Source organism: Diorhabda sublineata, chromosome 8 (assembly GCF_026230105.1).
Source record: "Diorhabda sublineata isolate icDioSubl1.1 chromosome 8, icDioSubl1.1, whole genome shotgun sequence".
Lineage (NCBI taxonomy): Eukaryota > Metazoa > Arthropoda > Insecta > Coleoptera > Chrysomelidae > Diorhabda > Diorhabda sublineata.
The window spans coordinates 1288030-1315808 of NC_079481.1; the positions used below are offsets into that span (position 1 = coordinate 1288030).

General features: G+C 31.1%; 1 protein-coding gene across 3 annotated transcripts; it reads left to right on the forward strand.

The window, feature by feature from the left end:
- Positions 1-1984: 1984 nt before the first annotated feature.
- Positions 1985-26432, forward strand: LOC130448023 (fatty-acid amide hydrolase 2). 3 transcript variants are annotated; one of them, XM_056785174.1, is made up of 9 exons: positions 1985-2183; positions 12766-12951; positions 13007-13187; positions 17621-17877; positions 17951-18226; positions 18290-18430; positions 20797-21234; positions 21301-21455; positions 25874-26432. In XM_056785174.1, the coding sequence occupies exons 1-8, from the start codon at positions 2103-2105 to the stop codon at positions 21397-21399; spliced, it is 1659 nt and encodes a 552-aa protein (XP_056641152.1). In that variant the 5' UTR covers positions 1985-2102; the 3' UTR covers positions 21400-21455; positions 25874-26432. The 3 variants fall into 3 exon arrangements, with proteins under 3 accessions (XP_056641152.1, XP_056641153.1, XP_056641154.1); XM_056785175.1 differs by lacking the exon at positions 1985-2183 and adding an exon at positions 6423-6779; XM_056785176.1 differs by lacking the exon at positions 1985-2183 and adding an exon at positions 6480-6672.
- Positions 26433-27779: the final 1347 nt, after the last annotated feature.

The following is a 27779-nucleotide window of genomic DNA, read 5'->3' on the forward strand; positions in this document are numbered from 1 at the left end:
AACCCTGTACATTATTATGCCGCAATACGTTATGTAAATTGACCCTGTACATTATATTAAAACAAATACAATCTTATAGTTGACCCTGTACATTATTATGTCACAAATACCTTTTGAAATTTGACCCTGTATATTCTAATGAATCTATACGTTCACCACAGTTCACCCTGTACATTATATTGAAACAAATACGTTCATATAGTTGACCCTGTATATTCTAATGACTCTATACATTCTTATAATTAACCCTGTACATTATTATGCCGCAATACGTTATGTAAATTGACCCTGTACATTATATTAAAACAAATACAATCTTATAGTTGACCCTGTACATTATTATGTCACAAATACCTTTTGAAATTTGACCCTGTATATTCTAATGAATCTATACGTTCACCACAGTTCACCCTGTACATTATATTGAAACAAATACGTTCATATAGTTGACCCTGTATATTCTAATGACTCTATACATTCTTATAATTAACCCTGTACATTATTATGCCGCAATACGTTATGTAAACTGACCCTGTACATTATATTAAAACAAATACAATCTTATAGTTGACCCTGTACATTATTATGTCACAAATACGTTTTGAAATTTGACCCTGTATATTCTAATGAATCTATACGTTCACCATAGTTCACCCTGTACATTATATTGAAACAAATACGTTCATATGGTTGACCCTGTATATTCTAATTACTCTATACATTTTTATAGTTGACCCTGTACATTATTATGACACAAATACGGTTTGAAATTTGACCTTGTATATTCTAATGAATCTATACGTTCTTATAGTTGACCCTGTATATTATATTGAAACAAATACGTTATTATAGTTGACCCTGTATATTCTAATGACTCTATATACATTCTTATAGTTGACCCTGTATATTATATTGAAACAAATACGTTGTGACAGTTGACATTGTACACTAAATTAATTAATATCTTCTTGAGCCGTCTCTGTAAGTATTTTTGGATTAATTTCAAGCATTTTCATCTTAACGATTATTTAACAAAGTACCTCTCGTTATTTTTTAAATATCTAATCGATAAATATTAATATTAAACAATTATTAATTTCAACAGATGTTAGTATAACAAAAAAACTTGATTTTCAAAATGCATTATCATCAATCTCTATATTAGATTAAATACTTTCCTTGAGTCCACATCGAAGTGAAACAGTTCTAAACACTTAAAAGTGACCTTTGACATAATTATACAAATATGTAAATGAGGTTGCATAAATTTGTAATCAAAAAATAAGAATTGCCGCGTGTGCTTCTAAAAAAAATATGTAAATAAGGTTGCATCAGCTGTAGTCCACTAAAATAGATTTAAACCAACTCCACGACGTACTTTAAGATATACAGTTATGTATAGAGGGTTACATAAACTTTAATACGAGTATTACGATGCACTATTGAAGCAGATATGTATAAAGTGTTGCATAAGTTGTAGTCGACAAAAATGATTTTATATGGATAGAACTATGCACAGACAAATAGATATGTATGAAGGGTTGCAGAAGCTCTAATACGAGTATTACGATGCACTATTGAAGCAGATATGTATAAAATGTTGCATAAGTTGTAGTCGACTTATATAACGATGCGTTTTTCACGAAAACGGATATGTATAAAGAGTTGCATAAGCTGTAGTCGTTAAAAATGATTTTATATGGATAGAACTATGCACAGACAAATAGATATGTATACAGGGTTGCAGAAACTGTTGTTGATTGTTGCAATATGACTTATTATTGAAATTTGTTGTTATCGTAAGAAAGTGGAGGTCTTTTTGGATTAATTTAAGTAAAAGGAAATGTAAAGACGAATCAATAATGATATTATAATTAGAATACAATGATATGGATTATAAAATTGATATGGATTATAAAATTAACGTCACCCAAATTTGCATTTTGGTTTGCCTTGAAATATTCGTATCGTAAATTTTTGGATTGAAAGTTTAATTTTATGTCGCACTTTGTGTTGTTGAGACATACTTGGAAGTGATAATAGTAGTTTTTTCATAAGAAACATCATTTTTTTTTCCAAAATTTTGAAAATATACTTTTGAAATGCCCCGAAACAAGAAAAGGCGTTCGATCAAATCCGAAAATAAGCCGATGATAAATTCGGCACTATCGAGACGTGAAGAGGTAAGTACCTATCGATTTTAGCTACACACTGTATATATTAAAAGTATTTTATTACAAATTATACGCATAATTACGATCTAGACATACTGTATATATAAAAATATGCTTGGACAACCTGTATGCATAACAAATTATTTATGACATACTGTAGATATATAAAAACGCATTGGAGACATAAAATATTCCCTAGGACGAGCTGTATATACAAAAAAACGTTGCGGGGTGATTTATTTTGAGAACAATTGAAATTATAGGACAAGCTGTATATAAAAATTTTAGGACGCATTGTATATTATAAACTTTCGGTGACATTTTGAAAAAAAAAACAACTAGGACACACTGTGTATATTAAAAACGCACTTTGGGTACGAAAATTTTCTAGGACAAGCTGTATATAGCAAAAAAAACGTTACATTGCAATTAATTTTCAAAAAAATTGAGATTCTGAGACAAGCTGTATATAAAAACTTTTGAAGACACACTGTATATTAACAAACTTTGTGACACTAATTGAAAAAATTCTTCATACATAAAAATATTTCGGGACATTCTGTATATACGAGAGGTTTTCTAGGAAAAAGTGGATTTTGAAAAAAATCAAAGACACACTGTAGATATAAAAAACGCATTGCAGGTACGAAAATTTTCTAGGACAAACTGTATATACAAAAAGAAACGTTCCATTGCAATTAATTTTCAAAAAAATTGAGATTCTCAGACAAGCTGTATATAAAAACTTTTGAGGACATACTGTATATTAACAAAATTTGTGACACTAATTGAAAAAATTCTTCATACATAAAAATATTTCGGGACATTCTGTATATACGAGAGGTTTTCTAGGAAAAAGTGGATTTTGAAAAAAATCAAAGACACACTGTAGATATAAAAAACGCATTGCAGGTACGAAAATTTTCTAGGACAAACTGTATATACAAAAAGAAACGTTCCATTGCAATTAATTTTCAAAAAAATTGAGATTCTCAGACAAGCTGTATATAAAAACTTTTGAGGACATACTGTATATTAACAAAATTTGTGACACTAATTGAAAAAATTCTTCATACATAAAAATATTTCGGGACATTCTGTATATACGAGAGGTTTTCTAGGAAAAAGTGGATTTTGAAAAAAATCAAAGACACACTGTAGATATAAAAAACGCATTGCAGGTACGAAAATTTTCTAGGACAAACTGTATATACAAAAAGAAACGTTCCATTGCAATTAATTTTCAAAAAAATTGAGATTCTCAGACAAGCTGTATATAAAAACTTTTGAGGACATACTGTATATTAACAAAATTTGTGACACTAATTGAAAAAATTCTTCATACATAAAAATATTTCGGGACATTCTGTATATACGAGAGGTTTTCTAGGAAAAAGTGGATTTTGAAAAAAATCAAAGACACACTGTAGATATAAAAAACGCATTGCAGGTACGAAAATTTTCTAGGACAAACTGTATATACAAAAAGAAACGTTCCATTGCAATTAATTTTCAAAAAAATTGAGATTCTCAGACAAGCTGTATATAAAAACTTTTGAGGACATACTGTATATTAACAAAATTTGTGACACTAATTGAAAAAATTCTTCATACATAAAAATATTACGGGACATTCTGTATATACGAGAGGTTTTCTAGGAAAAAGTGGATTTTGAAAAAAATCAAAGACACACTGTAGATATAAAAAAAGGCATTGCAGGTACGAAAATTTTCTAGGACAAGCTGTATATAGCAAAAAAAACGTTACATTGCAATTAATTTTCAAAATAATTGAGATTCTGAGACAAGCTGTATATAAAAACTTTTGAGGACACACTGTATATTAACAAACTTTGTGACACTAATTGAAAAAATTCTTCATACATAAAAATATTACGGGACATTCTGTATATACGAGAGGTTTTCTAGGAAAAAGTGGATTTTAAAAAAAATCAAAGACACACTGTAGATATAAAAAAAGGCATTGCAGGTACGAAAATTTTCTAGGACAAGCTGTATATAGCAAAAAAAACGTTACATTGCAATTAATTTTCAAAAAAATTGAGATTCTGAGACAAGCTGTATATAAAAACTTTTGAGGACACACTGTATATTAACAAACTTTGTGACACTAATTGAAAAAATTCTTCATACATAAAAATATTTCGGGACATTCTGTATATACGAAAGGTTTTCTAGGAAAAAGTGGATTTTGAAAAAATCTAAGACACACTGTAAATATAAAAAATGCATTGCAGGTATGAAAATTTTCTAGGACAAGCTGTATATACCAAAAAAAAACGTTCCATTGAAATTGATTTTCAAAAAAATTGAGATTCTCAGACAAGCTGTATATAAAAACTTTTGAGGACACACTGTATATTAACAAAATTTGTGACAATAATTAAAAAAATTCTTCATTCATAAAAATATTTCGGGACATTCTGTATATAAGAAGGGAAAAAGTGGATTTTGAGAAAAATCAAAGACACACTGTAGATATAAAAAACGCATTGCAGGTATGAAAATTTTCTAGGACAAACTGTATATACAAAATAAACGTTCCAATGTAATTTCTTTTGAATAAATTCTAGGACCAGCTGTAATAAAAACATTCTTGGATACCCTGTATGTATAACAAATTATCTATGACACACTGTAGATATAAAAAATGCACTTCAGGTTTGAAAATTTTCATGGACAAACTGTATATAAAAAACGTTGCAGGGTAATTTATTTTTAAAAATTTGAAATTATAGGACAAGCTGTATATCAAAATTTTAGAACTCAATTCATATATAAAATACGTTCGAGGACACACTGTATATTAAAAAACCTTCCGTGATACTAATTAAAAAAATTTACTCACACTGTATATATAAAAATATCTCAACATTCTGTATATACGTAAGGTATTCTAGGAAAAAATTTTGAAAAAAAATTTAGGACACACTATAGATATTGCCGGTAAGAAAATTTTCTAGGACGAACTGTATGTACAAAAAAAACGTTCCAGTGTAATTTATTTGGAATATTTTAGAGGACAAGCTGTATATAAAAATATTTTAGAATAGATTGTATGCATAAAAAACGTTATAGGACACACTGTATACAATTTTATACTTACAATGTATATGTAAAAATATTTAAGGTCAGATTTAAATACAAAAAACGTTCTAAAATTCAAAAAAATTATGTGGGACAAACTGTATATAAAAAAAACATTTTAACTCGATGTAGTGCAAAAAATTAGGCCACACTTTATAAATATGTATGTTACTTGATACAAATTTTTTAGGTTTTAAGTAAAAATTCAATCTAGTACACACTGTATATATGAAAATATATCAGAAACTCCGAAACATGTTCTACTGTATACATAGAGTATGAAAAAAATAGGACAAACTATATATATGAAAAACTAGTTCTAGGATAAACTGCATTTAAAAAAATTAGATGGGACACACTATATATATATATATATATATATATATATATATAAAAACCATTATAAAACAAATTGTTTAATTGAAAACTAAAACAAATGTAATGTTACGGAAACAAATTTTAACTATATTAAAGGTTAGAACTCTGTCAGATTATTCTAAGAATTAAAGTAATTAAACGTTAACGGTAATTACTTTTTTTATAAATAAATTACCTACCATTTAATAGGAAATTATGCATACAAATTTCATACTATTTGTGTATTTGTAGTCGATCATTATTTAAAGTATAGAGTGAGGACGACAATTGATATTTTTTTAACAAATATCCCAACATATAATTCTATCAACAAACTCTTCGATCCCAATTTATTCCGAAACGACTATTTATTAATTGATTTTAAAAATTTCCCTTAAACGGAATTATAATTATGGTTGAATCTAGAAGATAATCGAATCTTTAATTGGCCTCCATTCATAATTATTTCCATTGACGTCATAAAACAAAATTTTAACGACTTTTCTGGGCGTTTCGAAAAAAAATCATATTATCTAAAAAAAAAACCAAATTATTTATTTTGTTTTCAACCTAATCGCCATAAAAAACTTCCACATACAAGTGAATTAATATGGGAAATACCAAAATATGATGACGAAACTCCTTCTAATTCATCCATTTACTAATTATAACCTAAGTATAATTAAAGCGGAAATTCGCTTCTAGAATCAATTAAATGACTTGTATACTTTTAAAAACAAACTTTTTAAATAAATAAATTTTGTATTTGAATTGACCATCGTAGTCTCTTGTTGGGTTCACCCAAGTCAAGGTCTCCTACCAAAAAAGTGAAAATCTCCACTCTCCGTGACAAAGTGTGCAAAACTCGTGTAGTTCAGTAGATGGATTCTCGCGTAGAACACGTATTGTTTTAAATAAAAAACAATTATTTTTTATTTTCGTTTTATTTTCTTCTATTTTAATGATGAAGTGAAAATTTTTTTCGGCTCAGTTTTGTCGTTTTATCTAGTGAACAGTTGGAATTTATTAAATGGTGAGTCTACAAGAGGAATTGTAGGTATTTCAACGTTGTGAAATTGTGTTACTTTTACTTTATCTATGGGAGAAAGAATTTTAAATCGAAGGAAATCGATTCAAGAGGTAGATGACTTTACGCTATTTTTATTTTCTTAAATTTCATTTTATTTATAATATAATCGTGTACAGGTACCGCTCTTTTTATTGACAGAAATAAAAATATATATTTTTTGTTATACGGGGGGTGATCAACGTTTTTCTTCAAATATTATTTTATTTCTAGTATAATCGAGAAGGGTACCGCATTTTTGAAAGATAAAAACTAGGAATAAATATTTTTTATATATCAGAATCACACAGAAATCACTTTGTTATTTTTGTTGTTTGATGCATTTTAACACAGTTATACTGGGTGATGAACGTTTTTTTCAAATATAATTTCATTTATAAAACAGTCGTGCAAAGGTACCGCATTTTTTAAGAATAAATATTTTTTATATATACAGTATGTCACAAGACGAAATCACTTTATTATTTTTGTTGTTTGATGCATTTTAACACAGTTATACAGGGTGATGAACGTTTTTTTCAAATATAATTTCGTTTATAATACAGTCGTGCAAAGGTACCGCATTTTTTAAGAATAAATATTTTTTATATATACAGTATGTCACAAGACGAAACAATCACTTTATTATTTTTGTTGTTTGATGTATTTTAACACAGTTATACAGGGTGATGAACGTTTTTTTCAAATATAATTTCGTTTATAATACAGTCGTGCAAAGGTACCGCATTTTTTAAGAATAAATATTTTTTATATATACAGTATGTCACAAGACGAAATCACTTTATTATTTTTGTTGTTTGATGCATTTTAACACAGTTATACAGGGTGATGAACGTTTTTTTCAAATATAATTTCGTTTATAATACAGTCGTGCAAAGGTACCGCATTTTTTAAGAATAAATATTTTTTATATATACAGTATGTCACAAGACGAAACAATCACTTTGTTATTTTTGTTGTTTGATGTATTTTAACACAGTTATACAGGGTGATGAACGTTTTTTTCAAATATAATTTCGTTTATAATACAGTCGTGCAAAGGTACCGCATTTTTTAAGAATAAATATTTTTTATATATACAGTATGTCACAAGACGAAACAATCACTTTATTATTTTTGTTGTTTGATGTATTTTAACACAGTTATACAGGGTGATGAACGTTTTTTTCAAATATAATTTCGTTTCTAATATATACGACGTTAAACAACAAAAACATGAATAGTGAGTTTGTTAATTGGTAATATACATTTAAATTTTCCTAAATACGCACTTTTCTAATGAAACAAACCGTATACACCTCGTAAACTCAAATAGAATGTAATTTGGAACAAGTGAAATCTCTCGAGGTTAAATAATTATTTTCACTGTACATAATTGTTCAGGTTTATGTTTTCTCTACCATTTCTTTGTGGGTTAGCAACGATTATACACTTTCATAGATTTTCTATATATGTACTGGGTGAGTTTTTAGTCCGGTCACATTTTCTAAACCCGATCTACCGCTCGCTGTTCGTTGTTCTGTGTTAAATACCAAAAATCAAGCCTCAATTTTCTAACTCAAGCGATTAACCACAAACACGGTCAAAATTGTCAAATTATTGGGCAAAAGTTGTTTAAACAGTAATAAAAAACTGTTCAGAGAGCAATTAATAGTCAAAAACTGTTCAAAATTGACTAAAAGTGATAAATAATTGTTTAAATAGTCAAATTGTTGGACAAAAGTTGGTTAAACAGTAATAAAAAACTGTTCAGAAGGCAATTAATAGTCAAAAACTGTTCAAAATTGACTAAAAACGATAAATAATTGTTAAAATAGTCAAATTGTTGGACAAAAGTTGTTTAAACAGTAATAAAAAACTGTTCAGAAGGCAATTAATAGTCAAAAACTGTTCAAAATTGACTAAAAACGATAAATAATTGTTAAAATAGTCAAATTGTTGGACAAAAGTTGTTTAAACAGTAATAAAAAACTGTTCAGAAGGCAATTAATAGTCAAAAACTGTTCAAAATTGACTAAAAACGATAAATAATTTTTAAAATAGTCAAATTATTGGGCAAAAGTTGTTTAAACAGTAATAAAAAACTGTTCAGAGAGCAATTAATAGTCAAAAACTGTTCAAAATTGACTAAAAACGATAAATAATTGTTAAAATAGTCAAATTGTTGGACAAAAGTTGTTTAAACAGTAATAAAAAACTGTTCAGAAGGCAATTAATAGTCAAAAACTGTTCAAAATTGACTAAAACTAATAAATGATTATAAAAATGATCAAATTATTGGAAAAAAGTTGTCAAAAACTGTTAAAAATCAAGTAAAATGACGATAAATATTTAGTAGGTAGTTACAAACTATAGGAACCAAAAAAAAATGTCAAAATTGGTTTGCATTGTTGCCATATTTTCTAGTAATCAACTTTTGTCACATTAAGAACTCACCCTGTATATATATATATACCTTCCGCATTGTGAAGTTCTTGAACTTACAAGATGAAAAAAAAGAAACAGAACGTGTCTTAAAAACAAAATAGTTTAGGTCAAAAAAATTTTAACGAATCAAACACCTGACATTAAAAAAATGTAGAAAAAACAACAATTTGTTTTTGTTATCGTTATTTACGACGCGTGATTTGTCATATAAAATGTTTATTCAACATGACATGCCAATTTTAATTGATAAAATTTTTAATTCGTGTTAAAAATCCCACTCAACATAAAGAAAAAACAATAAAGGAATTAATTCAATATTACGCGTTTTCCTTGTCCGGGATAATGAACGGAATAGCAGTCCATACACGTTACAAATCAGAGACAAAAATTAACATTTTTATTTTCGAAATTGTAGTCGGTTTTTTTGATTTTTCATACACCGTAATTAGTTTTTTATATACAGTGATGAACAAAAAATTAATAAACTCAAAATTATCCACGTTTTTAATGGTAACAGAAAACTATTCATTACGATTAACACGTGATGTACCATGTCAATTATTGTTTTGTATTAAATGTTTATTTAACGATTATTTTTGATACTTCACATAAATCTGTCAAAAATATCAGTTTTTTGATTAATATTTTCATATTTCGTAATTTTTTCCAAGCTATTTCCCTTTTTATCCGGAATAATAAACAGAATAGCAGTCCATGCACGTTACAAATCAGAGACAAAAATTAACATTTTTATTTTCGAAATTGTAGTCGGTTTTTTTGATTTTTCATACACCGTAATTAGTTTTTTATATACAGTGATGAACAAAAAATTAATAAACACAAAATTATTCACGTTTTTTTCTAATAACATAAAACTATTCATTACGATTAACACGTGATGTACCATGTCAATTATTGTTTTGTATTAAATGTTTATTTAACGATTATTTTTGATACTTCACATAAATCTGTCAAAAATATCAGTTTTTTGATTAATATTTTCATATTTCGTAGTTTTTTTTAAGCTATTTCCCTTTTATCCGGGATAATAAACAGAATAGCAGTCCATGCACGTTACAAATCAGAGACAAAAATTAACATTTTTATTTTCGAAATTGTAGTCGGTTTTTTTGATTTTTCATACACCGTAATTAGTTTTTTATATACAGTGATGAACAAAAAATTAATAAACACAAAATTATTCACGTTTTTTTCTAATAACATAAAACTATTCATTACGATTAACACGTGATGTACCATGTCAATTATTGTTTTGTATTAAATGTTTATTTAACGATTATTTTTGATACTTCACATAAATCTGTCAAAAATATCAGTTTTTTGATTAATATTTTCATATTTCGTAGTTTTTTCCAAGCTATTTCCCTTTTTATCCGGAATAATAAACAGAATAGCAGTCCATGCACGTTACAAATCAGAGACAAAAATTAACATTTTTATTTTCGAAATTGTAGTCGGTTTTTTTGATTTTTCATACACCGTAATTAGTTTTTTATATACAGTGATGAACAAAAAATTAATAAACACAAAATTATTCACGTTTTTTTCTAATAACATAAAACTATTCATTACGATTAACACGTGATGTACCATGTCAATTATTGTTTTGTATTAAATGTTTATTTAACGATTATTTTTGATACTTCACATAAATCTGTCAAAAATATCAGTTTTTTGATTAATATTTTCATATTTCGTAATTTTTTCCAAGCTATTTCCCTTTTATCCGGGATAATAAACAGAATAGCAGTCCATGCACGTTACAAATCAGAGACAAAAATTAACATTTTTATTTTCGAAATTGTAGTCGGTTTTTTTGATTTTTCATACACCGTAATTAGTTTTTTATATACAGTGATGAACAAAAAATTAATAAACTCAAAATTATCCACGTTTTTAATGGTAACAGAAAACTATTCATTACGATTAACACGTGATGTACCATGTCAATTATTGTTTTGTATTAAATGTTTATTTAACGATTATTTTTGATACTTCACATAAATCTGTCAAAAGTATCAGTTTTTTGATTAATATTTTCATATTTCGTAGTTTTTTCCAAGCTATTTCCCTTTTTATCCGGAATAATAAACAGAATAGCAGTCCATGCACGTTACAAATCAGAGACAAAAATTAACATTTTTATTTTCGAAATTGTAGTCGGTTTTTTTGATTTTTCATACACCGTAATTAGTTTTTTATATACAGTGATGAACAAAAAATTAATAAACACAAAATTATTCACGTTTTTTTCTAATAACATAAAACTATTCATTACGATTAACACGTGATGTACCATGTCAATTATTGTTTTGTATTAAATGTTTATTTAACGATTATTTTTGATACTTCACATAAATCTGTCAAAAATATCAGTTTTTTGATTAATATTTTCATATTTCGTAGTTTTTTTTAAGCTATTTCCCTTTTATCCGGGATAATAAACAGAATAGCAGTCCATGCACGTTACAAATCAGAGACAAAAATTAACATTTTTATTTTCGAAATTGTAGTCGGTTTTTTTGATTTTTCATACACCGTAATTAGTTTTTTATATACAGTGATGAACAAAAAATTAATAAACACAAAATTATTCACGTTTTTTTCTAATAACATAAAACTATTCATTACGATTAACACGTGATGTACCATGTCAATTATTGTTTTGTATTAAATGTTTATTTAACGATTATTTTTGATACTTCACATAAATCTGTCAAAAATATCAGTTTTTTGATTAATATTTTCATATTTCGTAGTTTTTTCCAAGCTATTTCCCTTTTTATCCGGAATAATAAACAGAATAGCAGTCCATGCACGTTACAAATCAGAGACAAAAATTAACATTTTTATTTTCGAAATTGTAGTCGGTTTTTTTGATTTTTCATACACCGTAATTAGTTTTTTATATACAGTGATTAACAAAAAATTAATAAACACAAAATTATTCACGTTTTTTTCTAATAACATAAAACTATTCATTACGATTAACACGTGATGTACCATGTCAATTATTGTTTTGTATTAAATGTTTATTTAACGATTATTTTTGATACTTCACATAAATCTGTCAAAAATATCAGTTTTTTGATTAATATTTTCATATTTCGTAATTTTTTCCAAGCTATTTCCCTTTTTATCCGGAATAATAAACAGAATAGCAGTCCATGCACGTTACAAATCAGAGACAAAAATTAACATTTTTATTTTCGAAATTGTAGTCGGTTTTTTTGATTTTTCATACACCGTAATTAGTTTTTTATATACAGTGATGAACAAAAAATTAATAAACACAAAATTATTCACGTTTTTTTCTAATAACATAAAACTATTCATTACGATTAATACGTGATGTACCATGTCAATTATTGTTTTGTATTAAATGTTTATTTAACGATTATTTTTGATACTTCACATAAATCTGTCAAAAATATCAGTTTTTTTATTAATATTTTCATATTTCGTAGTTTTTCCAAGTTATTTCCCTTTTATCCGGGATAACGAACGGAATAGCAGACCATGCACGTTTCAAATCTTTATTATATTAATTTCGATTAATTTTCGACTTTTTTTGTTCAAATTTCGTTCCAGACCATGCCTCCCGGAATAATAGCGATCCGAGTACTGTTTTGGATGGCCATAAAATCAATAAACGTGCTGTATATACCAGTAATAATAAAAAGGGTTTTTCGGAAAAATAAAACTTGTCCTCCGGTCTCAAACGAAATTCTTCTTTTATCAGCCACCGAACTGGCCGAAAAAATACGAAATCGAAACGTAAGTTTTTTGGCGGCGACTTTTTGTTTTCGAATTTTGATTGTGGTTATTGAAGGTATCCTGCGAAAGCGTCGTAAGGGCGTACATAAACAGGATACAGCAGGTGAATCCCATAATTAACGCCGTTATAGAGGATAGATTTCAAGCCGCTTTGGAGGATGCTAAAAGAGTGGATCAGTTTTTGGCGAGCAGCCAAATGGATGTGAAGGAAATCGAAGAGAATCATCCCTTACTTGGTAAGTATGTTTTCCACTTTTGGAAAGTTGTTTTAGGTGCTGATTAGTCGAAGGGAAGTTTCCCGTTGAAGTTTTATGAAACTTCCTTCTGGAAATTTCATTTTCAATAAAAGAAAATCAATTTTATCCCGATATTTTCTAAATTCAAATATTAATTTGTTTGAGGGAGAATTTTCCGGTGGAATGATTGGAGTTTTATGGACATTCTACCAGGAAAATTCACAAGTCACGAAAAATTCTCGGAATTTTGAAAAATCGACCATTTTGCAGGAAGTTTTTTCATCAAGTTTATCGATTGAAGGAAGTTTTACGATAACTCCTATAAAACTCATTTCTAATAAGAAAAATTCGTTTTTCAGTTAAACACCGTCCATTTAAAACGACGTACAACTTTCATTTAATCTCCTTATTAGTAAACACCGTCCACTTCTGTTTAAACGGATATTAATTTGACAAAAACTAACGTCGATCGACTGTCCTATCGATTTCCTTGCTAGCGAACACCATCCATAACGAATTTGGTATCGGAAAAACGCAATTTTTCCGTTGCTATTGAACACCGTCCGTTTTTATTGTCTTCAATAGCGAATTCCTCGCAGTTAAACACCGTCCATCGCATTTAAAACGTCGTACAACTGTCATTTAATCTCCTTATCAGTAAACACCGTCCAATTTTTTTTAAACGGATATTAATTTGACAAAAACTAACGTCGATCGACTGTCCTATAGATTTCCTTGCTTGCGCACACCGTCCATAACGAATTTGGTATCGGAAAAACGCAATTTTTCCGTTGCTATTGAACACCGTCCGTTTTTATTGTCTTCAATAGCGAATTCCTCGCAGTTAAACACCGTCCATCGCATTTAAAACGTCGTACAACTGTCATTTAATCTCCTTATCAGTAAACACCGTCCATTTTTTTTCAAACGGATATTAATTTGACAAAAACTAACGTCGATCGACTGTCCTATCGATTTCCTTGCTAGCGAACACCGTCCATAACGAATTTGGTATCGGAAAAACGCAATTTTTCCGTTGCTATTGAACACCGTCCGTTTTTATTGTCTTCAATAGCGAATTCCTCGCAGTTAAACACCGTCCATCGCATTTAAAACGTCGTACAACTGTCATTTAATCTCCTTATCAGTAAACACCGTCCAATTTTTTTTAAACGGATATTAATTTGACAAAAACTAACGTCGATCGACTGTCCTATCGATTTCCTTGCTTGCGCACACCGTCCATAACGAATTTGGTATCGGAAAAACGCAATTTTTCCGTTGCTATTGAACACCGTCCGTTTTTATTGTCTTCAATAGCGAAATCCTCGCAGTTAAACACCGTCCATCGCATTTAAAACGTCGTACAACTGTCATTTAATCTCCTTATCAGTAAACACCGTCCAATTTTTATTAAACGGATATTAATTTGACAAAAACTAACGTCGATCGACTGTCCTATCGATTTCCTTGCTAGCGAACACCGTCCATAACGAATTTGGTATCGGAAAAACGCAATTTTTCCGTTGCTATTGAACACCGTCCGTTTTTATTGTCTTCAATAGCGAATTCCTCGCAGTTAAACACCGTCCATCGCATTTAAAACGTCGTACAACTGTCATTTAATCTCCTTATCAGTAAACACCGTCCATTTTTTTTCAAACGGATATTAATTTGACAAAAACTAACGTCGATCGACTGTCCTATCGATTTCCTTGCTAGCGAACACCGTCCATAACGAATTTGGTATCGGAAAAACGCAATTTTTCCGTTGCTATTGAACACCGTCCGTTTTTATTGTCTTCAATAGCGAATTCCTTTCAGTTAAACACCGTCCATCGCATTTAAAACGTCGTACAACTGTCATTTAATCTCCTTATTAGTAAACACCGTCCAATTTTTATTAAACGGATATTAATTTGATAAAAACTAACGACATTCGATTTCCTTGCTTGCGCACACCGTCCTTAATGAATCTGGTATCGGAAAAACGCAATTTTTCCGTTGCTAGTGAACACCGTCCGTTTTTATTGTCTTCAATAGCGAATTCCTTTCAGTTAAACACCGTCCATCGCATTTAAAACGTCGTACAACTGTCATTTAATCTCCTTATCAGTAAACACCGTCCATTTTTTTTTTCAAACGGATATTAATTTGACAAAAACTAACGTCGATCGACTGTCCTATCGATTTCCTTGCTTGCGCACACCGTCCATAACGAATTTGGTATCGGAAAAACGCAATTTTTCCGTTGCTAGTGAACACCGTCCGTTTTTATTGTCTTCAATAGCGAATTCCTCGCAGTTAAACACCGTCCATCGCATTTAAAACGTCGTACAACTGTCATTTAATCTCCTTATCAGTAAACACCGTCCATTTTTTTTCAAACGGATATTAATTTGACAAAAACTAACGTCGATCGACTGTCCTATCGATTTCCTTGCTAGCGAACACCGTCCATAACGAATTTGGTATCGGAAAAACGCAATTTTTCCGTTGCTATTGAACACCGTCCGTTTTTATTGTCTTCAATAGCGAATTCCTTTCAGTTAAACACCGTCCATCGCATTTAAAACGTCGTACAACTGTCATTTAATCTCCTTATTAGTAAACACCGTCCAATTTTTATTAAACGGATATTAATTTGATAAAAACTAACGACATTCGATTTCCTTGCTTGCGCACACCGTCCTTAATGAATCTGGTATCGGAAAAACGCAATTTTTCCGTTGCTAGTGAACACCGTCCGTTTTTATTGTCTTCAATAGCGAATTCCTTTCAGTTAAACACCGTCCATCGCATTTAAAACGTCATACAACTTTCATTTAATCTCCTTATCAGTAAACACCGTCCAATTTTTATTAAACGGATATTAATTCAACAAAAACTAACGTCGATCGATTTCCTTGCTTGCGAACACCGTCCATAACGAATTTGGTATCGGAAAAACGCAATTTTTCCGTTGCTATTGAACACCGTCCATTTTTATTGTCTTCAATAGCGAATTCCTTTCAGTTAAACACCGTCCATCGCATTTAAAACGTCATACAACTTTCATTTAATCTCCTTATCAGTAAACACCGTCCAATTTTTATTAAACGGATATTAATTCAACAAAAACTAACGTCGATCGATTTCCTTGCTTGCGAACACCGTCCATAACGAATTTGGTATCGGAAAAACGCAATTTTTCCGTTGCTATTGAACACCGTCCGTTTTTATTGTCTTCAATAGCGAATTCCTCGCAGTTAAACACCGTCCATCGCATTTAAAACGTCGTACAACTGTCATTTAATCTCCTTATTAGTAAACACCGTCCAATTTTTATTAAACGGATATTAATTTGATAAAAACTAACGACATTCGATTTCCTTGCTTGCGCACACCGTCCTTAATGAATCTGGTATCGGAAAAACGCAATTTTTCCGTTGCTAGTGAACACCGTCCGTTTTTATTGTCTTCAATAGCGAATTCCTTTCAGTTAAACACCGTCCATCGCATTTAAAACGTCATACAACTTTCATTTAATCTCCTTATCAGTAAACACCGTCCAATTTTTATTAAACGGATATTAATTCAACAAAAACTAACGTCGATCGATTTCCTTGCTTGCGAACACCGTCCATAACGAATTTGGTATCGGAAAAACGCAATTTTTCCGTTGCTATTGAACACCGTCCATTTTTATTGTCTTCAATAGCGAATTCCTTTCAGTTAAACACCGTCCATCGCATTTAAAACGTCATACAACTTTCATTTAATCTCCTTATCAGTAAACACCGTCCAATTTTTATTAAACGGATATTAATTCAACAAAAACTAACGTCGATCGATTTCCTTGCTTGCGAACACCGTCCATAACGAATTTGGTATCGGAAAAACGCAATTTTTCCGTTGCTATTGAACACCGTCCGTTTTTATTGTCTTCAATAGCGAATTCCTCGCAGTTAAACACCGTCCATCGCATTTAAAACGTCGTACAACTGTCATTTAATCTCCTTATTAGTAAACACCGTCCAATTTTTATTAAACGGATATTAATTTGATAAAAACTAACGACATTCGATTTCCTTGCTTGCGAACACCGTCCATAATGAATCTGGTATCGGAAAAACGTAATTTTTCCGTTGCTAGTGAACACCGTCCATTTTATAAAATTTCCTTTTCTGTTTCACCAAACACCGTCCATTTTAACCAAGACTCGTTCAACTTCATTTAATTTCCTTAATTTGAAACGCCGTCCATATTTTAAAACAACCAGAATTTCGAAAAATCGACCATTTTGTGGGAAGTTTTTTCATCGAAGGGAGTTTTACGATAACTCCTTCGTATAAAAAAACTCATTTCTAATAGGAAAAATTCGTTTTTTCCGACCGACCAAACCAGTTCAAAGAAAGTTTTTTCGTAAAAACAAAAACGTATCGAATTTCCAGGAGTTCCGATTTCGATAAAAGGTAGTATCGAGGTAGCCAAAATGAAAAGTACCTCGGGAATGGTGACGAGAGCGAACATAATAGCGGAACATGACGCCGTTTCTGTCAAAAACGTCAGAGAAGCCGGAGCCATACCGCTAATCACGTCCAACATACCGGAACTCTGCATGAATTGGGAATCGACCAATAAACTCGTCGGTACGACGAAAAACCCATACGACACCTCCAGGACCTGCGGGGGATCATCGGGCGGCGAGGTACGCTAAATAAATCGATAACGAATCGATTAACAATCGATTATAAACGGTTTTGTCTCGTTTGGTGTTGTAGGCGAGTCTGTTAGCCACGGCGGGGTCGTTGATAGGCATCGGATCGGATATAGCCGGTTCTCTACGTTTGCCGGCGCATTTCTGCGGCGTGTGGGGTCACAAACCGACGCCGGGTACGGTTTCCAGCGTCGGACACTATCCCAGTTGTAAACACGAGGATATTTGGAAGGCGACTTTCACTTTGGGTCCGATGGCGAGGTACGCCGTAGATTTGAAACTGTTGCTGCGAGTCATCATCGAACCGAATTTTAAAGACGAATTGAGACTGTACGAACCGGTGAGATGAAATTTCGGAAATGATTTAAACGCGTTTCTGACGAGATTTTATATACATATACAGGTCGACGTGAAAGAGTTGAGGATATTTTATATGGAGGACATCCAATCGGCGCTTACTGCCAATGTGAACGAGGAGTGTTTGGACGCACTTCGTATGGTAGTCGATTATTTCGATGATATTTGCCACAATAACGTCGAAAAAGTAAGTGATTTGTTGATTTTTTTTTTCCTTTCAAGTGAACACCGTCCTTGGCGTCCAGAAAATTGCTTTTGCGTAACTTTTCAAGTCGAAATTTGCTTTGAATCTTGACAAAAACTTTTTTTTTTCAATTTAAAATATAACAAAGTGTCTTTTTCAACCAAAAATGTCCATTTCTCTAATAAATAGTAGTATAAACGTTGTATTATGTTCTTTTTAGGCCGCCTCGTATATCAAATTTTCGATCAAATGTCTTGTTTGGACTAAAATGATGGTTAGAGTCATCAAACGTGCGCGAATATCATTTTTTTCTCTCATTTCATTGATTCATTGTTCTTTTCACTTATAAAACGCATTTATTGTGGTTTTCACTTATAAAAATTGGATCAAATGTCATTTATTACTCTTTTCACTTATAAAAATGTGAACAAATGTCATTTTTATCGTCAATTTCACTCATAAAAACGCATTCAAATGTAATTTATCGTTTTTTTCACTTATAAAAATGTAAACAAATGTCATTTATCGTCAATTTCACTTATAAAAACACCTTTAAATCTCTTTTTTTGTGTTTTTCATTTATAAAAATAGGATAAAATGTCATTTATTGATCTTTTCACTTATGAAAATGTGAACAAATGTCATTCATCGTCAATTTCACTTATAAAAACACCTTTAAATCTCTTTTTTTTGTGTTTTTCACTTATAAAAATAGGATCAAATGTCATTTATTGATCTTTTCACTTATGAAAATGTGAACAAATGTTATTTATCGACAATTTCACTCATAAAAGTGCAAACAAATGTCATTTATTGTGCATTTCACTTATAAAAATACGAACAAATGTCATTTTGACCCAAAAATGTGTTTAAAAGTAAATTATTTTGAATTTAACTTATAAAAATGCAAAAAATGTCATGAGAACGGTCAAATGCCATTTATATTCAATTTAACTCGTAAAATTGCGTTCGAATTACAATTATTGTTAATTCCACGTATAAAAACGTATTCAAATATAATTTATTGTTAGTTCCACTCATAAAAATGAATTCAATTGTCATTTATTGTTCTTTTCACTTATGAAAACGGGAAAATCATTTATTGTTCTTTTCACTTATAATAATGCGAAAGGTTGCCATGTATTGTTGATTTCTTTTATAATATTGCGAAAATTGTCATTAATAATTGTGGTTTTTACTTATAAAAATGCGAAAAAAGGTCATTTACTGTTCTTTTCACTTATAAAAATGAGTAAAATTGCCATTTATTGTTATTTTCACTTATAAAATTGCAAAAAAAGGCCATTTATTCTTCTTTTCACTTATAAAAATGCGTAAAATTGCCATTTATTGTTATTTTCACTTATAAAAATGCGAAAAAAGGCCATTTATTCTTCTTTTCACTTATAAAAATGCGAAAAATTGCCATTTATTGTACTTTTCACTTATAAATATTGCGTAGAATTGCCATTTATTGTTATTTTTACTTATAAAATTGCAAAAAAGGCCATTTATTCTTCTTTTCACTTATAAAAATGCGAAAAATTGACAGTTATTGTACTTTTCACTTATAAAAATTGCGTAAAATTGCCATTTATTGTTATTTTCACTTATAAAAATGCGAAAAATTGCCATTTATTGTACTTTTCACTTATAAAAATGCGAAAAATTGCCATTTATTCTTCTTTTCACTTATAAAAATGCGAAAAAAGGCCATTTATTGTACTTTTCACTTATAAATATTGCGTAGAATTGCCATTTATTGTTATTTTTACTTATAAAATTGCAAAAAAGGCCATTTATTCTTCTTTTCACTTATAAAAATGCGAAAAATTGACAGTTATTGTACTTTTCACTTATAAAAATTGCGTAAAATTGCCATTTATTCTTCTTTTCACTTATAAAAATGCGAAAAAAGGCCATTTATTGTACTTTTCACTTATAAATATTGCGTAGAATTGCCATTTATTGTTATTTTTACTTATAAAATTGCAAAAAAGGCCATTTATTCTTCTTTTCACTTATAAAAATGCGAAAAATTGACAGTTATTGTACTTTTCACTTATAAAAATTGCGTAAAATTGCCATTTATTCTTCTTTTCACTTATAAAAATGCGAAAAATTGCCATTTATTGTACTTTTCACTTATAAATATTGCGTAGAATTGCCATTTATTGTTATTTTTACTTATAAAATTGCAAAAAAGGCCATTTATTCTTCTTTTCACTTATAAAAATGCGAAAAATTGACAGTTATTGTACTTTTCACTTATAAAAATTGCGTAAAATTGCCATTTATTGTTATTTTCACTTACAAAAATGCGAATAAATATCAACTGTTAATTAAAGTTTCATCAACATTTCTTCTAGACAGATTTACCATTGATGAAACACGCTCCGGAATTATCGGCTCTAACCCTATTGGATATCGACGACGTCGACAATTTATTCAAAGGAAGAGGAGACGGTTCCATATTGGAATTGTTCAGATATATGACGTTCAGATCGAAATCGGTATTGACGGCCATATTATACGGCGTGTTGAGAAAATTATCCACCCATTTGCCGAGATCGACGACGGATTATTGTACGAAAAAATTGGACCAACTTCGAAACGAATTCGTCAAATTGTTGGGGAAGAACGGCGTTTTTTTGATACCCTCTTTTACGGCCGAAGCCCATTACCACGGCGATATATACAGGAAAATATTCGATTCGACGTATCTGATGATATTCAACGCTTTGGGGTTACCGGTCACCAACTGTCCGGTCAAATTCACCAAAAACGGCCTACCGATCGGTATTCAAGTGAGTTTTTCAATTTATTTTAATTTCGTTTTTCGTATATTTTCACGAATTTCCATTTCGTTGCAGGTGGTGGCGGCGCCGTATTGCGATAGATTGACGTTAGCCGTCGCCGAGGAGGTGGAAAGGCATTTCGGCGGTTGGCGACCGCCCTACAAGCGCCGATAGTTCCTAATAGAACTTTAATTATACTATAGATAGTACTATTTACGAGACAATACAGGGTGAGTTATCTTATCGAACTTTCCTACCCTTAGACGTTAATATACGAATTAAATTTTTGATATTCGATTTCCTTGCTTGCGAACACCGTCCTTAACGAATCTGGTATCGGAAAAACGCAATTTTTCCGTTGCTAGTGAACACCGTCCGTTTTTATTGTCTTCAATAGCGAATTCCTCACAGTTAAACACCGTCCATCGCATTTAAAACGTCGTACAACTGTCATTTAATCTCCTTATCAGTAAACACCGTCCATTTTTTTTCAAACGGATATTAATTTGACAAAAACTAACGTCGATCGACTGTCCTATCGATTTCCTTGCTTGCGAACACCGTCCATAACGAATCTGGTATCGGAAAAACGTTATTTTTCCGTTGCTTGTGAACACCGTCCGTTTTTATTGTCTTCAATAGCGAATTCCTCGCAGTTAAACACCGTCCATCGCATTTAAAACGTCGTACAACTGTCATTTAATCTCCTTATCAGTAAACACCGTCCAATTTTTTTTAAACGGATATTAATTTGACAAAAACTAACGTCGATCGACTGTCCTATCGATTTCCTTGCTTGCGCACACCGTCCTTAACGAATCTGGTATCGGAAAAACGTTATTTTTCCGTTGCTATTGAACACCGTCCGTTTTTATTGTCTTCAATAGCGAATTCCTTTCAGTTAAACACCGTCCATCGCATTTAAAACGTCGTACAACTGTCATTTAATCTCCTTATCAGTAAACACCGTCCAATTTTTATTAAACGGATATTAATTTGACAAAAACTAACGTCGATCGACTGTCCTATCGATTTCCTTGCTTGCGCACACCGTCCATAACGAATTTGGTATCGGAAAAACGCAATTTTTCCGTTGCTATTGAACACCGTCCGTTTTTATTGTCTTCAATAGCGAATTCCTTTCAGTTAAACACCGTCCATCGCATTTAAAACGTCGTACAACTGTCATTTAATCTCCTTATTAGTAAACACCGTCCAATTTTTATTAAACGGATATTAATTCGACAAAAACTAACGTCGATCGATTTCCTTGCTTGCGAACACCGTCCTTAACGAATCTGGTATCGGAAAAACGTTATTTTTCCGTTGCTATTGAACACCGTCCGTTTTTATTGTCTTCAATAGCGAATTCCTTTCAGTTAAACACCGTCCATCGCATTTAAAACGTCGTACAACTGTCATTTAATCTCCTTATTAGTAAACACCGTCCAATTTTTATTAAACGGATATTAATTCGACAAAAACTAACGTCGATCGATTTCCTTGCTTGCGAACACCGTCCTTAACGAATCTGGTATCGGAAAAACGTTATTTTTCCGTTGCTATTGAACACCGTCCGTTTTTATTGTCTTCAATAGCGAATTCCTTTCAGTTAAACACCGTCCATCGCATTTAAAACGTCGTACAACTTTCATTTAATCTCCTTATCAGTAAACACCGTCCAATTTTTATTAAACGGATATTAATTCGACAAAAACTAACGTCGATCGATTTCCTTGCTTGCGAACACCGTCCTTAACGAATCTGGTATCGGAAAAACGTTATTTTTCCGTTGCTATTGAACACCGTCCGTTTTTATTGTCTTCAATAGCGAATTCCTTTCAGTTAAACACCGTCCATCGCATTTAAAACGTCGTACAACTGTCATTTAATCTCCTTATTAGTAAACACCGTCCAATTTTTATTAAACGGATATTAATTCGACAAAAACTAACGTCGATCGATTTCCTTGCTTGCGAACACCGTCCTTAACGAATCTGGTATCGGAAAAACGTTATTTTTCCGTTGCTATTGAACACCGTCCGTTTTTATTGTCTTCAATAGCGAATTCCTTTCAGTTAAACACCGTCCATCGCATTTAAAACGTCGTACAACTGTCATTTAATCTCCTTATTAGTAAACACCGTCCAATTTTTATTAAACGGATATTAATTCGACAAAAACTAACGTCGATCGATTTCCTTGCTTGCGAACACCGTCCTTAACGAATCTGGTATCGGAAAAACGTTATTTTTCCGTTGCTATTGAACACCGTCCGTTTTTATTGTCTTCAATAGCGAATTCCTTTCAGTTAAACACCGTCCATCGCATTTAAAACGTCGTACAACTGTCATTTAATCTCCTTATTAGTAAACACCGTCCAATTTTTATTAAACGGATATTAATTCGACAAAAACTAACGTCGATCGATTTCCTTGCTTGCGAACACCGTCCTTAACGAATCTGGTATCGGAAAAACGTTATTTTTCCGTTGCTATTGAACACCGTCCGTTTTTATTGTCTTCAATAGCGAATTCCTTTCAGTTAAACACCGTCCATCGCATTTAAAACGTCGTACAACTTTCATTTAATCTCCTTATCAGTAAACACCGTCCAATTTTTATTAAACGGATATTAATTCGACAAAAACTAACGTCGATCGATTTCCTTGCTTGCGAACACCGTCCTTAACGAATCTGGTATCGGAAAAACGTTATTTTTCCGTTGCTATTGAACACCGTCCGTTTTTATTGTCTTCAATAGCGAATTCCTTTCAGTTAAACACCGTCCATCGCATTTAAAACGTCGTACAACTTTCATTTAATCTCCTTATCAGTAAACACCGTCCAATTTTTATTAAACGGATATTAATTCGACAAAAACTAACGTCGATCGATTTCCTTGCTTGCGAACACCGTCCTTAACGAATCTGGTATCGGAAAAACGTTATTTTTCCGTTGCTATTGAACACCGTCCGTTTTTATTGTCTTCAATAGCGAATTCCTTTCAGTTAAACACCGTCCATCGCATTTAAAACGTCGTACAACTTTCATTTAATCTCCTTATCAGTAAACACCGTCCAATTTTTATTAAACGGATATTAATTCGACAAAAACTAACGTCGATCGATTTCCTTGCTTGCGAACACCGTCCTTAACGAATCTGGTATCGGAAAAACGTTATTTTTCCGTTGCTATTGAACACCGTCCGTTTTTATTGTCTTCAATAGCGAATTCCTTTCAGTTAAACACCGTCCATCGCATTTAAAACGTCGTACAACTGTCATTTAATCTCCTTATTAGTAAACACCGTCCAATTTTTATTAAACGGATATTAATTCGACAAAAACTAACGTCGATCGATTTCCTTGCTTGCGAACACCGTCCTTAACGAATCTGGTATCGGAAAAACGTTATTTTTCCGTTGCTATTGAACACCGTCCGTTTTTATTGTCTTCAATAGCGAATTCCTTTCAGTTAAACACCGTCCATCGCATTTAAAACGTCGTACAACTTTCATTTAATCTCCTTATCAGTAAACACCGTCCAATTTTTATTAAACGGATATTAATTCGACAAAAACTAACGTCGATCGATTTCCTTGCTTGCGAACACCGTCCTTAACGAATCTGGTATCGGAAAAACGTTATTTTTCCGTTGCTATTGAACACCGTCCGTTTTTATTGTCTTCAATAGCGAATTCCTTTCAGTTAAACACCGTCCATCGCATTTAAAACGTCGTACAACTTTCATTTAATCTCCTTATCAGTAAACACCGTCCAATTTTTATTAAACGGATATTAATTCGACAAAAACTAACGTCGATCGATTTCCTTGCTTGCGAACACCGTCCTTAACGAATCTGGTATCGGAAAAACGTTATTTTTCCGTTGCTATTGAACACCGTCCGTTTTTATTGTCTTCAATAGCGAATTCCTTTCAGTTAAACACCGTCCATCGCATTTAAAACGTCGTACAACTTTCATTTAATCTCCTTATCAGTAAACACCGTCCAATTTTTATTAAACGGATATTAATTCGACAAAAACTAACGTCGATCGATTTCCTTGCTTGCGAACACCGTCCTTAACGAATCTGGTATCGGAAAAACGTTATTTTTCCGTTGCTATTGAACACCGTCCGTTTTTATTGTCTTCAATAGCGAATTCCTTTCAGTTAAACACCGTCCATCGCATTTAAAACGTCGTACAACTTTCATTTAATCTCCTTATCAGTAAACACCGTCCAATTTTTATTAAACGGATATTAATTCGACAAAAACTAACGTCGATCGATTTCCTTGCTTGCGAACACCGTCCTTAACGAATCTGGTATCGGAAAAACGTTATTTTTCCGTTGCTTGTGAACACCGTCCATTTTTATTATCTTCAATAGCGAATTCCTTTCATTTAATCCAAAACGCATTTGACTTTACCTAATCCCTTTAATTGCAAACGCCGTCCATTTTTTGATAATTTATAAAGAATGTAAATGAAAACCCTTTCAGTTAAACACCGTCCATTTTATCCAAATTGTGCTAAACTGCCATCCAATTGCTTTGCTCGCAAACACCGTCCATTCTATTTTTTTTTCCAAAAGGAACGATGCAAATTCCATAATTGACTTTACAGAGTGATAATTTTTTTCAGGTCCCCCATCCACCACAAAATATTCTAGATAATACAAGGGAAAAATAAATCGCGCAGCAGCGACGTGTCGGTCTCGTCGAAAATTACTTCTGGATATGGTCCATAGATGGCGTCGACATCTGTAACCTTCTAAACTAGCAAAAAATGGTGGAGAAAATAAGCGCGAATTCGTGTGTGAACACGTGAAATTCCCCAGTGAATTTCGAACCTAATTTTTTTTCAAATTCGAAATTTTTTTTTACAGTTTCGATCGATGTTGATAGTGAAATGATTCGATTGTGATAAGGTCGAAAATCGAATAAAAAACTTGTCGGTAGCTTCTAGTTTTATATTACGACGTCAAGGTAGGGGCGATAGGGAAACAAAGGAATGGATATGGGAGAGAGTGGATGGACAACTAAAAAAAAAAAAAAAATAAAAAATTGTATCGCTGAGGTTAACGAACCTTCTTTATTCATCCAGTCTATACAATTATTTTATTATATACATAATAACAATGATAAGTTTATTATTTCACCAAAAGAATCACAAAAAGACAAGTAAAAGAAATAAAATTTAATTATTATTTTATTTTTTCACCTACCCTGTATATATTATAGCGAAATTGTATTGTGGGGAAACTATGAAAAACTCGCAAAATAAACGGAAACAGTTTGAAAACTGTTGGGAATCGAGAAAAAAATTGAATCACTGACACAAGTCGAAGAAAACTGTGGAAAGTGTTTTTAAAAATGAAGGAAAATTTTTGAAAAACTGTTGGGGATCAAGAAAAACAAAATCACATATGCTACAATGTGGAAAAAAGTATGAAAATAATCATAAACTCAAAAACTGCTAAACTAAACGTGATAAAAGTACAAAAGAATTATTAGGGAATTAAAAATATGACAAAATATTGAAAATCAATGAAAAACTGTTGGAAATTGGGGAAAACCAAAATACAATATCTAGAAGTGAAGAGACATCATATCGTGCGAGGTTATTTTTATAAATATATTGGAAAGTTTTTGAAAACTTCAAAACTGTTGATATTATATTTGAAAAACTGTTGGAAATTGATGAAAATCAAAGAACACCTACTAGAAGTTGAAAAAAAATTAAGAAAAACGCAAAACATTTGAACAAAAATAATTGCACATTTTAAAAAACTGCGAAAATAATTCAAAAACTGTTCAAAATGATCGAGAACCAAAATAAACAAATAGAAGTTGAACGGAACCTTAAAACACAAGATATACTCATCGGAAATATAAGAAATTATCGAGATAAAAAATCGAAAACTGTTGAAAATTATGAAAAAATTGTTAGAAAACTGTTGGGAACGAGATAAAAACTATGGAAGGCTACAAAATAATGAAAAATCAAAATATACATTTGGAAAGAGATTAAATTTAGATAAAAAAAATTTAGAACCCGTGGACTTTGTAACAAAAACTATTATTAACAGTCAAAAACTGTTGGAAACTTGAGAAAATTAAACAAGTACTGAGACAATTTGTTAATAACTACGAGGAATTATGAAACCAAAGTGAAAATGGAAAAATAATTGAAAATACTAAAACACTGTTGTAAAAATATTTCAAAAACTGTTGAAAACTTATAAGAAAACAAAAAGAAATTGAAGGAAAGACACAAGATAAAAGATACTCGTCGGAAATATAAGAAATATATTGAAAAAACTGTGGAAGGCTACAAAATAATAGAAAATCGAGAAAATTGTAATAAACAGTCAAAAACTGTTGTTTATAAACCAAAAACTGTTGATTTGATTGAAAAGTGTTAAAAACTTTATACAGTACCAAAACTTGTATACATTCATATACAGGGTGAAAACAAAGTTTGAAGTTGAGTTTTTCACTAACATCATATACAGGGTGGGAATGAAGTTGAAAGTTGAGATCTTTAC

Excerpts from the sequence above, each read along its gene's own strand:
- LOC130448023 (XM_056785174.1), top strand. The coding sequence starts at position 2,103 with ATGCCCCGAAACAAGAAAAGGCGTTCGATCAAATCCGAAAATAAGCCG. Across the intron at positions 13,188-17,620 it reads AGAGAATCATCCCTTACTTG|GAGTTCCGATTTCGATAAAA; the intron begins GTAAGTATGTTT and ends TCGAATTTCCAG. Across the intron at positions 18,431-20,796 it reads GCCACAATAACGTCGAAAAA|ACAGATTTACCATTGATGAA; the intron begins GTAAGTGATTTG and ends CATTTCTTCTAG.